This window comes from Oryzias latipes, chromosome 9, assembly GCF_002234675.1.
Source record: "Oryzias latipes chromosome 9, ASM223467v1".
Lineage (NCBI taxonomy): Eukaryota > Metazoa > Chordata > Actinopteri > Beloniformes > Adrianichthyidae > Oryzias > Oryzias latipes.
The window spans coordinates 3,749,558-3,765,447 of NC_019867.2; the positions used below are offsets into that span (position 1 = coordinate 3,749,558).

Genomic DNA, 15,890 nt, shown 5'->3' on the forward strand with positions numbered 1-15,890 from the left:
TTGCCCATAAGGGACAGAGGCAGGTTGGTCCAGCGTGTTAGATCGTCCTGTATGTTTTTCAGTAATGGGGTGTAGTTTAGCTGCACCAGTTCTGATAGTTTGGGGGAAAAATTGATACCTAGATATTTGATATTTCCTGATTTAACTGGTATTGTGAGTCTTTGCTCCGCATTATTGTTCAGTGGTAATAAAACAGACTTATTCCAATTAATGGAATAGTCTGATATAGAGGAGAATTCATTAATGATTGTTGCCGTTTCATTTACAGAATGTAAATTACTTAAAAACAGTAATATGTCATCTGCATAGAGACTAATTTTATGATGGCTGTGTTTAGTTTTGATTCCTTTAATGCTTTCATTCTGTCTTATTGCTGCAGCTAAAGGCTCAATGAATATAGCAAAAAGAGAAGGAGAGAGTGGGCAGCCCTGTCTGGTTCCTCTTCCGAGAAAAAACCTGTTTGAAGTCTGTTTATTAGTTCTAACTGATGCATTGGGGTTGTGATATAATATTTTGATCCATTTGATGAATGCTTCTCCAAAACCAAACTTATGGAGGGCGGCAATAAGGAACTTCCAGTTTACTCTGTCAAAAGCTTTTTCAGCATCCAGTGATAGTATGGACATTTCCTGGTTGTTAATGGTGGCAAAATCTATTATATTAACAAGTCTTCGGAGATTGTCATCCGAGTGTCTGCCTTTGATAAATCCAGTTTGGTCGAAGTCAATTATGTGAGGAGTGATTTTTTTCTATTCTCTGTGCTAGTGCTTTGCAGATAATTTTTACGTCTGCATTGATTAGAGAAATAGGGCGGTAGCTTGAAGGACTATTGGGATCTTTGTCTGGTTTTAGAAGAAGAATTATGTTGGCTGAGTTCATGTTAGGTGGCATTGATTGGCTTTCATTGATAGATGTGACCGTTTCATAAAACGTTGGTGCCAGCTGTTCCCAGAATTCTTTATAAAACTCAGCAGGAAAGCCGTCAGGCCCTGGTGCTTTACCATTAGGCATAAGTAACAGAGCTTCATGAAGTTCAGACAACGAGAACGGAGAGTCTAAGTTTGTTATTTGATCCTCATTTAACCTGGGTAGGTTTACATTATTAAGAAATGAGTCAATACTTTGCTCTGACGGATTGATCTGTGGTGTGTACAAGTTTTTATAAAAGTTTTCAAATGCGTTATTAATTTTGACCGGGTCATGAGTGATATTTCCTGTTTGGTCCGTAATAGAGGTGATTGATGATTTTTCTCTATTAATTTTAAGCTGATTAGCCAGAAATTTGCCAGATTTATTAGAGTTTTCAAATCTTTCAAGTCGTAGCCTTTGTATTTGAAATTGTGTTTGTTTATTAATGATGTCATTTAACTGCAGCTTTAAATTTTTCAGATCTCCCAGAATGTGTTCCTGTGCAGAAGCAGCATAAGCAGTCTCCAGGGTTTGGATTTTATTTTCTAATTCTAATAAATCTGCTTTCTCTTTGCGTTTTTTGTGCGTTGAATAAGAAATGATTATCCCTCTCATGACTGCCTTTGCCGCTTCCCACAGAATGCACGGTGAGATGTCTGGTGTATTGTTGAATTCTAGGAAGGTTGCCCATTCTTTTTTAAAGAATTCAAGAAATTCCTGGTCTTTTAACAGAGACGTATTAAACCTCCAGGTCGTACATGAGGGTGTGGATTTTTCCCTGGAAATATTTACAGAGACTGGTGCATGATCACTGATAATAATCGGATGAATGTTGGAACTTTTAATTTCTTTTAAAAGAGAGTTACTGATTAATAAATAGTCTAAACGGGAGTGTGAGCGGTGAACTGGAGAAAAAAAGGTGAACCCTTTAGTGCTTGGATGACATGAGCGCCACGCGTCGCAGAGACCCAGATCATTCATGTACTGCTTTAGAATACTTGCAGACCTCCATGTGCGCTGGGCTGCTGCTGTGCTGAGTCTGTCAAGTTCAGGGTCCAGAACCAGATTGACGTCTCCTCCTATAATGATTGTGGAGTCAGAGTGAACTGAGAGTGAGGTGAAGAATCTGTGAAAGAAGGAAGAGTCGTCAACATTTGGACCATAGATGCTGGCTATGCAATAGTCCTTATTCTGAATGGATATATTAATAATTACAAATCTACCTTCTGGGTCAGTAACTGTATCCTTATGAGTAAATGTAACATTTTTATTAATCAAAACAGCAACTCCTCTTTGCTTGGAGTTATAACTAGAAGAATATATGACTGGAAATTTTGAGCTGCACAGGAGGTGCTGAGATTGTGTACATAAATGGGTCTCCTGCAGTAGAGCTATATCTGCTTTAAGATCATCCAGGTGAGATAACACTTTCAATCTCTTTGGCCCAGAGCCAAGCCCACGCACATTCCAGCTAACAATGTTAAGACTGTTCATAACTGCTCTGACCAAGAGAATGTAAGGCTAAATAGAGTGTGTGCCGGTCCATGTGCGCGTGCCCGCTGATCGATGAAGAAACACTGTGCGTTTGTGTGCGTGCGCGTTTCCTGACTGTGTGAGCTGCATGTTGCATGTGTCCTATGTGGGCTTATGTGAGGTGTTTGCGGGATGTCCGCGAGTGTGTGCTGGTTCGCGTGTGCTTGCCCGTGTGCGCGCTTGTCTGCGCGCGCGTGCCCTTCCGTGCATAAATAGAAACCAACTTACCGGGGGACGTGTTACCTTTGGATAATTTACATATGAGGAGGGGGGGAGAGAGGGGAAACTAAAAAGAAGAACGAGGTAAAGAAAAACAGAAAGAAACAAACATAACAGGAAAAACAACAGAAACATGAGAGGGGAGAAAACTTAAACTGCTTCAGCGAGATGGAGGTGTGGATGATTGATGAGCCGGTTTCATTCATTCAACGCGTTTAGCCGCTGTTTTTTCGGATGTCAGATCTTCAGCAAAGCCAGGGGGTGATCTCCGGGTCTCGGAAGAGCCTTCCATCTACAAAGAGTTTATCCACAGAAACCACGGCTCTGGACCCGTTGGCAAGGTGTTTTTTCCTCAGAGGAAAAAGGATCTTTCGGCGCCGCAGGATCTCAACCGGAAACTGGTCATTGACACTAAAATGTGTCCCCCTCAGTTCCCGGCCGCGACCCTTCACCATCTCCTTTTGCTTGTAGTTGTCAAACTTGGCTACAATCGGTCGCGGACGCTGGTTGTCGGACCTTCTTCCTCCGAGCCGGTGCACCCTCTGGAACGCGATCTTCTGCACCTCCTCCTTGGGGAGTTTCAGGTGGGCTTCCATGAAGCGTTTCACCGTCGCCTCCGGGTCTTCTCCTGCCTCCTCTGGAACCCCCGCGATCACCAGATTGTCCCTCATGCTCCTCGACTGAAGATCCAGGAGGGTTTCCTTGATCGAACGGTTCTCCTCAGAAAGGCGAGCGGTGTCACTGCTCAGGGTTTTGACACTTTCTCTGAGGGCCTGATTCTCCGCTGCGAGCTCCTGCACCTGCTGCTGGCTGAACTCCAGAGACTCTCGCAGGCCTTGGAACTCTCTATGGAGGATCTCCAACAGATTCAAGCGGCCGTCAAGGCTGGAGAGCTTTTTATCAATGGAATCTAAAGCGTCACTGATTCCACTGCCTGGAGAGGAGGCAGCTCCGGGAGAACTTTCTGGTCGGACGCGTTTGGAGGAAGGAGTAGTGGTGTTGGTCTTCCCCATAACGACGGTATTGTAGCAGCCGTCTAAATAATTCTCCAGGTCCTCCAGGTCCTCCAGGCTGTCAAAAGGCTTATTCAACTTTTACAGATGTTAGTTTACCAGCTTAATTGATATGGCAGTAAAATGATATAATAATGAAATGTTTGTTCTGCTACTTACGCACCGCCAAGCTGAGTTGCCACACCGGTCTCGTTGAGTCTCGCGATACTACAGCATCTCCTCCCCCCTACCTGCCACGGTTTCTGACCCCCTCCTAAACTACACCAAGCCGAGCCGTTCATTACAGCCAGACGTCTCCAGAGCTCCAACTAGCAAACTTCTGCATCAGCCCAAATCACACTGACCCGGGCGTCAGACCTTCTGAGGGATGTGGGTCATTAGTGTGGATTCTGCTATCAATGCAGACAAAGAACTTTTAGTATGAGTGGAAAAAAAAGATTTGAGGCTTTACTCTAAATGTGTTTGCCATAATTATCACAAACATGAGGCAACCGTCTGACTTCCAGATGGAAGCACAGTCAAAATGAAAGTAACTGGAGCCAGGTCAGTTCACTAACTAACCCCTAGGAGGCTAGTTAATCAATGCAGCCACATCCCCTTTAATGATCCAACTTAACAACAGAGAGAAATAGAAGAACTGTGCATTTTTAATGATATTTAACCTTGAACGCCTAAAACGCCTTCCAGAGTAAACTATATTCATATTTATGAAAACGTTACCTTCATCACATTAAAGAATGATTTATAATGATAAATTGGTTATTTTCATTGTTCATTTTCCTTCCCGAAAGTAGGAAGGCTTGATCTCTGAGGCTCCACCTTTTGCTCCTTGTGGGTACTGCCCATTTCATGACCTCATCCTGACGTCCTCGGCAGCGCGTCTGCGTGTCCTCACTTTGTGACGTCAGGGGAGGGGCCGGTGCTCAGAGAGCAGCTGTTTAGACGTATTCTTAGAAATCCGTAAACAGATCAAAATACCACTTTGGGGTTGTTTATAGTGAGGAATGAACATAATATATGTATAATCTTAAATGCTTGAAACAGCTGATTTTGAATGATATAGGCCCTTCAAGATGTATTTGACTTAAAAAGTGCAACTAAATGGAGAATATTCTTTTTGTTTTAACTAACAAAATAACTTCAAGACACACTCTGAGTCTAAAAGTGCCCCCGGTGGTCTTTTAATTATGATTATGCCATTTTTAGCCAAAAAACCCGTGTCGTTTTCTAGGACACAGTTTCTGCAGAGCAGGAGGAGTTTCTGAGTTGTGGGCGGGACTGTTGGTTTGGAGCATCCCCCGTTAATGAGAGCTCTCTGTTTACAGGCTTTCCCGCTAGCTTACAGTTGTACAGCTTTGATCCAGATACCAGCTCAGATGAGGAAATCAAAGACGTACACGGATCTATTTGTCTGCCAGTGGATGCATCAGAATGGAGCGGAGCAGGGAGCTTGTGACCTGCCAATTGAAGCTCCTATGTCACAATTTCAAACTTTTTGAAACACATTTTCACGTGATCCTGATTCACAAGGATTTGAATAAAGAAATAATGCAATTTTAAGCCTAATTCCCTTTAACTTTGACCTCCAACATAAGAAAAATGCCACAAATATATGTTAAAAGCACAGAAAACACCATTTTCATCAGAGTGGGACACATTCGGAAAATCTTCAGGAACTTGAGCTGCAGGAGTTCGGCTCTATAATTGAAGCTCTGCCTTAACTGATTAGAAACACAATATAAAACTGCCAACTATGACTGCCATAAATGACAAATAAAAAGTTTTGTATTGGGCTGAACTTGTAATTTACTGGAAATAAACAAAAAGGCAAGACTAACCGAGAAGTGTGCTCAGTAATATCGTAGCTAAGGATTTAATGGTCTTCTATAAAAAAAGATAATCTTCAGAGAGATCATTAATACAAAACTCAGTGGCAAGACATTTAACAGGTGCCAATAAACTAGTTAATACAACTCCTCCACTGTCCTCTTTACATGGACTCCCAGTCAGATTTAGAATTGATTTCAAATTTTGCTTCTAGTTTTTAAAACCTTGCACAGACAACGCCTGCAGACAATGTTGTCCTTTTAATCCTTTACACTTCATCTCGTCCTTTGATGTCCACAAAATGTGTAACTAATCTCAAAACTTTCTAAAAAGCCATTTTTTGGCAGGACCAGCTACAAACCTGTTGGGTGGTGAATAAATGTATCTTTAGACACGCCTCTGGATGATAATGACATTGCTTTGGGCAATCTTCTGTTTTGAAACACAGTTTAATTTTTTTCCAATTCTGGATTCTCGTGTGGAAAATTGGAATTTGGGATGTTTAGTTTTAAAAAATGTGAAGGGTTCTTTGTTTGACAACAGAGGTGTCTTTTCTGTCTGCAGCCGCTCCTTCGATGAGCTGCTGTCTCCCCGGAAAGGGAAGAAGAAAAAACGAAAGTCTGTACGGAGGAGGAAAAGAAGCAGGTGGGTTTTCCGACTTCGGATGACAGAACTGAGATGCACGAAAAGACAAAATATTCAAAGTCATGTTGTTTTTTGTTTTGTTTTTCCAAACCCAGGTCTCCTTCACACAGCCTGCCCCCTCTAAGGAAGAAGAAAAAGAAGAAGAAGAAGAAGAGTTCCAAGAAAAGCAAAGGACACAGGTAGATCTTTAAAAAAGGAAACTAACATGAAAAACCTGCTCCAACATTTATTTTATCTGATCAAATCTGTTGTTTTTTTTAATAAATATTTCAGGTGTACCTCAAAGAAATCAAAACACAGGTAAAGGATTTATTTTTATTGGTCAAAAAAACTCTATTCCTGCTATCATGCCTGCAGCACCGACATCTAGGAATCAGAGGAGCAGCTTTGTTGGTATCAAAGCCAGCAGCTCACGGTTCTGTACTCTTTCATCCTGCAGCTCTTCAAGTTTAAAGCATAAGCATAGGAGCGATGAACGGAAGCACAAGAAAAGGTCAGTCAGTTGCATCAGAACGGTGTTCTACATTAGCCCCCACAGCCTGCTTTCACCACCAGAACTCACATAGCCACGGAAGAAAAGAGGGGATTTTCAGGAATGTCATCATGCAGAGGATCACTGGGTGATGTGGAAATATGCAGCCTAATTCTTTTTTTAACAAAGAGGGAAAATGACAGAAAGCATGAGCCATGAACGGAATAAAAAAAAAGGTCAAAAAAGGAAAGAAAAACCAATTTCATGCTGTGATTTTGAGCCGCGTAATTCAACTTTGGATAAATGAGTTATCAGGTGTCTTTATTCCTTATTGAATAAAGACACCTGATCCAGGTAATCAACAGCAGATATCCTGGAAAAGCAGGAAGCCGAGACGTGAGGCCTGGATTAGGGCACCTCTGCTTTGGAGCCACATACAGCTCCTTCATCCCTTCATTATGGCTCTTTGGCTTTGACCAAAACTGCTAACAACTAGAATAGAAAATGTCTGTCATGGTTTGGTTGATTTTTTTCAGTTATTTTAGTTTTGCCATTTAGGTTAAGATTTTAAACAAGTTAGACAAGTGAGCAAATTGATGACGAAAAGTTTAACCTACTGGCAAAAAGGTTAACATTAGCAGAAGCTTAGAACACATATTCCGATCTGCTGCTGCACATCTGTGTCCAGCTGCTGTTTAAGGGAAAGTTACATTGAACCTATATATATATTTTTTTTTAAAGAAATTGGATAATACACCAATGTGGTAATGTTTATTTTTGACCGTTGAAGGTTTAAAAGGATAAAAATCCACTATAATGACAGAAAACGACTTGTTTGTCTTGGCTTTCCTGTATTTTTATCTCAATAAAATCTGCTGCAGCCCAAGGATCTTATTTGACACAGGGTGGATTTTATTTTGAAAGGACCTGCCTGCTGCTGTCAAATATAATAAAATAGAGACAAAACACTATTATTATTCAAGTATTGTAAATGTTTAAAAGTTACATTATAAAAATGAATAAGTAAATAACCACAAAAGCTTTAATAACAAGTATTTTTGTAAGCGGTGAAGACATACATTTGTTGCGGTTTTGGTCTGTAAGAAACTGGACTTTTAGAGTTAAAGGTTATAAAACCCCAAGTCAAATGCACCCATACACAATGAAGAAACTCTGAGCTCCTTATCCATCCATCCATGTAACTCTTCTGTTCGCCTCCCAGTTCTCGGATTCGCAGACATCGGAGACGACGCGATCGGAGGTTGCGGTCGGATACTTCCTGCTGCCATTCCAAAACAGAGGACAGGTAGGCCCCCAACAACAGCCACCCACCCCATCCATTTACCTTATCAGCCCAGGGGGCCTGCAGAGGGAACTGATAAGAAGAGGTGACTTCCTTGACCACATCAACAGCGATTATTGCTGCCTCTGAGAAAATCCACATACATTTAGTCTTCTGATCAATACAGTCATTTATGACAAATTTCCGATGTGAGATGGTGTGGAGGAAGCTTTGATGGATTCTAAAGGTCACAAGAGGGTCTGCACGTTCTGCAGAAAGTTGAACTTTTTCTCACATCATTTCAACTGAAAGCTGCAGAAAGAAATAAACCAAAAAGATGTGAACATTTCCCAAAAGCTTTTCAGGGAGAAATCTACATGACTTTGTGATATTTTCAAATACTTGCAGGTTTCAGATAAGGTCGTCTGAAAATCTGAGAATCCGAGGACTCAGAGTCGTTGTAAACATACTCAATGATTTGTAGGGCCACCAACAGAAGACCCAAAGAGTTGCTTTCCATCTCCCCTGAACTGACTTCCATTTGTCCTAATCCTGGTTTGTTTTCTGAAGAACGCCAGAAACAAAGCTGTTGAGTTTTCCTGATGCACGGTTTTCCACGTGTTCCAGGCTTACTGTAGCGTTTTGTTCACAGATATCCTCTGCATAAGTCTGTGGTTCATCAGGCTTTTAGAGACCTAGCAGCTGTTGAAGAGGAAACCAGAGCAGCCCTCAGCCACACGGACACCAGACCACCAACCAAATCTGTTTGTACCGCGGCTCCAAAATATCGCTCCGTCCTCTCGGCCAGCGCCGTAAGTAGCCTTAAAGACTCAAGACGTTGCTGCTGGTTCTGTTTCTCCTTTAGGGCCATTTCAACTGATAGTGAGTCTAAACCAAACGCTAAAGTTTGTTCTTTTGGGTTAAAAACATACAAGCAAGGCTGTGCAGCAAAGCTGACCTATAAATTATTTCTGTTTCACTCTGAAGTCAATTTTCAAATTTGGGTTTCTTTTTTAAAAAAAAAAGCATTTAAGAAAAACAAAACAAGCTTTTACAATACACTTCAAGTCAAACTCTCACATAACCATCCTTACCTTTGCAATTGTCCTTTGTTAATAAAGTTGTATTTACATTTCAAAAGGGTTTCATCAAAGTAAAGATGTGTAAATAGAGTTGTATGAAAAGAAAAAAACATACAATAAATCCAAATATGTGTCTTTAGTAACATCTTTGTTCATCATCAAGCAGATAATTATAAATATTGATAAACAAAATGCATGCACTGTAACAGAAGTAACAGAAGATTTTGAATGTCTTCTGTTTTTTTTATAGATGATTCTGTTTGTTAATATAGTAAATTTTTAAGCCAATAAAACCCAGACATTAACAGTCAACTGTCCAATTTAATAAATAAATAAAAACAAAAGGTTATTGAAAAGAAATCACTCCCAAAACTCCTTATGATGTGCTGCACATTTCTGTCATTGCATTTTTACCACGTACAGTATTTTGGTGGATTTCTTGTCGTCTTGCATGCAGGAATTTTTCCTTTACATTGTTTTTCTTTTATTTTCAAGTCTTAGCAGCTCTCATATTAACAGTTTGAAATGACACAAAATTTAAGGGTGTAATGGTAAACTGAAATAGTAAAATATTCCCTTTGCATTTTATGTTTGTCTTATGTTTTTCTTTTCTTTTTTCTGTGATCAAATCCCACACACAAAAACACAACTTTTTTAACATTAAATTGCAGATATGTACAAATGTTAGCAACCTTACCTTTTATTTTGTCTGAGTATTTTTGAATATTTAGCCTTTTTCATTTATGTAAAACATGGCGCAATCCACTTAAATAAAAAGTTTCTTTAGGGACTCTGTCAGTAACTTTGTATAAAGTAGAGAATCATTTCTCTTTACATCACTTCAGTTTATCGAGGGTATTTGCAAAACTCTTAAGGCGGAGCAAAAGTTTTTACTGAATTGAAATCTGAACTTTTACTATTAGTTAATGAAGGTTTAAAGGTTGGCACCAGTTGCTATCATAAATGCTATGAAAGTAGTGAGCTTATTCATTTGTCTTCACGTCCATGGAGGTCCTAATCCGGTTTGAAACCTGTTCATAGAAAGACATTTAACCCTTTAATGTTGGAGCTTTAGCTCCAGTGTTGACGCTCTTTTAATCACTGTAACCTTTTGACTATTTACGCCATCAATCAGCTGATTCTGAAGCGGACAAAATCGGCTTTGAGTCTTTATGCAACACTTTTCGTTAGTATGAGTTGTACAGGAAGTGCCCCCTGGCTCCAAGAAGCCATTGATCATGTATCTAGTCAAAAAAACAATCAACAAAGGGTTAAAGACTCCATTGTTTTATGATTTATATAAGGTCAAACCAAAACTCAAAAAAGGTTTTTGCTAAAAAGATTTTGTTTGACTTCATTTAGGATTATGCAGTTTATTTTATCAGAAATATATTTTTTAAAAACATGAAAAAAGTCACCTACATAGTATTCCAAGACAGAAATATGATTTATTTTTGGTTCATATCGATATAAGGTACCGTATTTTCCGGACTATAAGTCGCACTTTTTTTCATAGTTTGGCAAGGGGTGCGACTTATACTCCGCAGCGACTTATATTAGAAATAAATTGAAATAAATACATTGTTAACCCTCCTGTTATGTTCATTTGTGAGGAACAGAGATGATGTTTCTGGGTTAATTTGATGTATGAGGTATGTTAAGTGTTAAGAGGATGTTAAGTGACTCAGAGAATCAGCAAACTTTTTTTTACAGTAAGATCTTGAAGGCTAACAACATAATATTCTATTTTCCAATGATTTCATAGATTCAGAAATGCAATAAAAGTGAAAACTGTTTCTACAAATACAGGATGAAAACAGAGTATTAGTTAGCCAATGATGCTTCATGAAAAGAATAAATAAATAAGTTTGAGAAAAAATTACTGTGAAATTATTAGATAAACAGTCTGCTATGATTGTGTCATATAAGGTTGTGAAAGTTAAAATGCGACTTATAGTCCAGTGCGACTTATCTGTGTTTTTTTCTACTTTATAATGCATTTTTGGGCTGGTGCGACTTATACTCCGGTGCGACTTATAGTCCGGAAAATACGGTAAATGCACAAAAAAGCTTTTTTAAATATGTATATTTGTCCTGCTTAATATTTCCTAACCAGAGGAGAATTCTTCCGGGAATTGACTGAAAAATGGACGCCTGCTATCATTCAAATTCATTTTTTCATTTGCATTTGCTTCCTCTAGTCATTAAAAAAATATAACATGGTAATTGACTATAAGCGATTTGTGCAAAAAGTCTTTGTCAGACCAGACTTTCATAAATGCAGAGCTGTGAAAAAGCATTTTTTCCATTTGTCCTTTTTCTGCATTTTTTTTCTCCTTTTCACTCTAAAAAACAAACGAACCACACCAGCAAAAAGGAACAGAACACTGGCTCTGGGTTTGAGGAAAGGGTTATTGTCTTTTCATGCAATTTTGGACTCTAATGATGCACTTATGTTGCCCGCTCTTCCCCTTTTTTGTTTTTTTTTACACCTTACCTACTTAAGGAGGAAATCTTGATTGGTAAGTTGCTGCTATCCGCAGATTCAGGGATTTACTTTTAGGTGGCTGCAGGCTAATTGTTTATTCTCACAGGAGAAAGAGCACAGTCTTCTGTCCTTTTCTGAGGGCTTTCTTAGTTAGATTGATGGGATCTGTCTTCAATCCTTTACTTTTTTTCCACGATACTCTTTTTTTGTGATGTTTGTTCAATGTTCTTTAAACCAGGCATTTCAGCGGGGGGCTATTGTTTCCTTTTTTTCTCTCTTCACCGAGTTAGAAACAGTAGATCCAGCATAGATTTTCTTTCTTCCTCTTCTTTTGTTTTTCTCTCTCATAGCTGTACAGTTTCAGCTTAGATCTCTGAACTGTTGTTTTGATGGTTTTGTTTTTCTTCAGACTTTCTTTCAGGGTTATAATCGCATGCTTCAGACTTGCATGATGTCTTTAACTTTCAAATCCTTCTGCCCCGAGAAAAAGAAAAATCTCTTCACTGTGTTTTGAGGGAAGATGTGCCTTTTGTAAAAGCAGAAAGTAGGTTTTGTTGGATGCAGGGCAGATTTTAAGGTGTGCTTTTATTGTTTGTTTGTTTACAGATTTTGCCCTCAAATCCTGGAAAAGTGCTTTTCAACGGAAGCGGAGCTCAAAATTTGCCAAACCGCAGAGAAGGTCCGCATGATTATGATTCTGGTAATGACACATCTTCGCCTCCGTCAAGCAAAACCGGTGTTTCCCAAGCGAGCGCCGCTGAGTATGCCAGGACCGGACGTGTGGCCTCGGCGTTCAGAGACAGCGCCTCGGATTCAGGGAACTCTGTGACCAGCTTTGCATCTTCCTGCAAACCTTTCGGGGAAACCAGCCTGTCTGCAACCCTCTGCAATCAAATCAGCAACAGGTAAATGTGAGATAGAGTCAGACAAAGGTGAACAACAGCAGACAAGATGCAGAAGTGTAAAACCTTGATTCTATCGACCCTTAGAATGTGCTTAAAGTTTCCTTCTGATCATCTTCTGATCTATTTTTAAAGTGTTCCAAGTGGTCTTTTAATTGTAATTATGCTGTTTTAGACATAGTTTCTGCAGAGTGGCAGTAGTTCATTAGACTTCGATCGGAGCAGGGAGCTTGTGGCCCGCAAAGCGCATTTTCTCCATCACAAATGAGCTCTTTTTTAACAGCTTTTTAAAAAAGAGCCTAGATGCTAGAGCCTAGGTGTTCTGGGCATGTCCCACTGGGTAGAGACTAGAATAGAATAGAATAGAATAGAATAGGGTGGCTGTAGGGGTGGATGGGCGCTCCCTTAGAGATAGGGTGAGAAGCTCGGTCACCTGCAGAGAACCCGGAGTAGAACCGCTTCTCCTACACATCAAAAGGAGCCAGTTAAGGTGGCTCGGGCATCTAGTCTGAATGCCCCCTGAACGCCTTCCTGGGGAGGTGTTCCGGGCATGTCCCACTGGACGGAGGCCGCGGGGAAGACCCAGGACACGTTGGAGAGACTACGTCTCTCGGCTGGCCTGAGAACACCTCCTGGTCCCCCCAGAGGAGCTGGAGGAAGTGCCCGGGGCAAGGGAAGTCTGGGCATCTTTGCTTAGACTGCTGCCCCTGCGACCCAGTCCCGGATAAGCGGAGGAAGATGGATGGATGGATGGATGGATGGATGGATGGATGGATGGATGGATGGATGGATGGATAGAGAATAGAATGGATCTTTATTTGTCACAGGTACAATGAAATTAAAAGTGCTTCCTGGTCCGTGCAACACTCATACCTTAAGCAGCCCATGATACAAACTTACTACTAAAAATAACAAAGTTAATATGTTGCTAAATAAAAGTGCATTTGTCATTAAAAAACAAACAGGATACCTAATTAAGACCATGAGAAAGACCCAGGACACACTGGAGAGACTCCGTCTTTCGGCTGGCCTGGAAACGCCTCCGGGTCCCCCCAGAGGAGCTGGAGGAAGTGGCTGGGGCGAGGGAAGTCTGGGCATCTTCGGTTAGACTGCTGCCCCAGAAGCTGGTCCCAATGAGCAGAAGAAAATGGATAGATATTAATTACTGAATTAATCGGCAGGGTGTTGACTTTGAATGTCAAGCTGGGTCAAATTAGGGGCTCAGCTGCTAATTCTCTTCTTTAAAGTGTTAGTTATTTGGCCTGTATGACCAACACATTTGTAAACAAGAACAAATTTTAATCACTGCAGATCATGCATAAATAACTGTTTGCTGAAAAAGCTTAAATGGAGTTTAACTGACCTGAATAATGTTGAATGATGTTATTATTAAAGTTACGACAAATGAATATTGAGCCAAAAAAAATTAAGGAAATAAGAGATTAGCTGAAGAACTTTGTACAATTCTAATGTAAAGATTTAAAAAATTCTGAAGAACTATATTCAGTGCAGATCCAACGGGCTGCAGTTCTCCAGTTGTCTTTTTGTCTGATGCCTGGATATAATTGAATATTGATAATTATACAGCTGAACTAAACAGGTCATATTCATATTAAATTAGCTAAAATAAAAAAAAAAAGGGGTAACAATACATTTGGGGATTCCAGCATAGATAAGTGAGAACTTATCCAGGAAGTCCCATCATCAAAGTAGCTCACAGAAACAGAAGCACAAATCACATAATTTGTTTACAATAAGTACAATAAACCACTCGGACTGTCCCGTTTCTGGTTCTTAGCTCTGACTGCTTCTCCTGCTCTCCGCCCCCTCTTCCCATCTCTGCCTGCAGCCATCTGCCTCCATCTCTTGGTCTCTGCTTCGCTCTCCCTCCTGATTCATTTGTCATGTCTATTTTTTGCTCTGTCGTTCCTACTTTTATGAGAGAAGTCTGCACAGCAAACCTTTGACTTTGTAATATTTAAATCCACCTGCCTTGTGTTGGACCGAGACGGTCTGGATCTCTGACTCTGGCCGGAATACAAAATTTAGGTGCTTGGATGGGAAAGAACCCCAAAAATGTCTTTACTGACAATTTATTTTTATCTACATGATCTAACACAATTCTATTACAGAGGCTTGATGCTGAAAAGGCTTTTCAAACTAAGGAATACCAAAATCACTAGGAAATGCCAACATTAAAGCTAAATTAGCTGAATGAGTTTTTGATTTTACACATTGGTCTATTTCAAATGCTAATTCAATTCTAAAATACTTAAATAGTAGTCATGTTTCACTTATATAGATGTTTTTAGGCTGTAATCCTCCTCCTGAAAAGTAGAAACAATAAACTCCTCAGTTTCATTTGATCGTATTTACTGTTTTATTATATTTATTTGGTACATTTATATGAATTTATATTTACATATTTATGAAAATTCTCCTGTGAATTCTCCTATTAAAAGGCTTTGGCCTATTGGCAAAAATGTATAAAAAATGTTAAAGGAATAGAGAAACACTGGCTATGTGTGTGTGTGAGTTCACTGGACCACATAAAACCACTTCACTAAAAAGCAACTTTGGCGACTTGATAATTGAGGTTGGAGGAGGGGTCATCACACAGTTCAGCAGGGTTTCTCTGACCGTCCCACCGGCAATGTTTTTGCTTTGTCCTTCCATATAAATTCTTCCAGTCTCCTCTGTCCCATGAAGTTTTCCAACCAGGTCATGGGGAGAGAAGTGTGGAAAGGGCGAATTTACAGACTTCAATTGTACTTTGTATAAAGTCACCTGAGGAGAACTGTCGCACAGTGTGATGCCGCCCTTGTTGAAGGTGACTGTGAGAGGATTTTGCCTTGTAGCGGCTAAAGTATGGCCTAACTAAAAAATAAATCAATCTCTGCAGATAAAGACAGACTATCTGATGGAATGTACCACTTTACGTCAAGAAATCACAGAAATTAAAATATGGATTTATGATGGAATGATGATTTCTGTTGCTATGTTTTTAAAGTCCTGTCACTCAAAGCAATTTCTGTGCGTGTGTGCAGGGAGCAGATAACCTTGGGGTGTCACGTAGAGGTTGTCGGATCATCTGAGTCAACCAGCTGTGAATCGAGGAGGAGGAGGAGGGGTTCGTCTCGGACAAAAGGTCGCTCTTCCAGCAGCAGGAGCAGATCCTCAGGGAGTTCCAAATACTTGGGACGCTATTCCAGAAGCTCCTCGTTGTCTTCTCGCAGGTAGATCTGACAAGATGTGTAGCAAATGAGCTCAAATCTACGTCTCCTGCAGCACCAATGTACTTTATGTCTTCACAGCTCGTACTCACGATCCCCCAGTCACTCAGATGTCAGGCGAAGAGGCAGCATGAGCAGCCTGAGCTCCAGAGGAAGCTACTCCAGACACAGTGATGACAGGTGAACTTCAGCTACTAATTCCTTTCTGTCCGTCTCTCCCCTCCTGGGTACGGGTTTCCTGGTGGTGGATATGTGTTGGTGGATGGAGTGGTACCAATTGGTTAG

At 40.3% G+C, this 15,890-nt stretch overlaps 1 protein-coding gene across 2 annotated transcripts in view; it reads left to right on the top strand.

Moving 5' to 3' along the window:
• Positions 1-15,890, top strand: part of srrm4 (serine/arginine repetitive matrix 4) — a 64,759-nt gene that overhangs the window by 46,136 nt on the left and 2,733 nt on the right. The window contains exons 3-11 of one of the 2 annotated variants that reach the window (XM_023958229.1): positions 6,066-6,146; positions 6,242-6,325; positions 6,420-6,446; positions 6,586-6,639; positions 7,841-7,924; positions 8,553-8,709; positions 12,077-12,375; positions 15,420-15,608; positions 15,687-15,785. In XM_023958229.1, the coding sequence (XP_023813997.1) occupies positions 6,066-6,146; positions 6,242-6,325; positions 6,420-6,446; positions 6,586-6,639; positions 7,841-7,924; positions 8,553-8,709; positions 12,077-12,375; positions 15,420-15,608; positions 15,687-15,785 (1,074 nt within the window). Of the gene's footprint in view, positions 1-6,065; positions 6,147-6,241; positions 6,326-6,419; positions 6,447-6,585; positions 6,640-7,840; positions 7,925-8,552; positions 8,713-12,076; positions 12,376-15,419; positions 15,609-15,686; positions 15,786-15,890 lie in introns of both variants that reach the window. The other variant, XM_023958228.1, reaches the window with a different exon arrangement.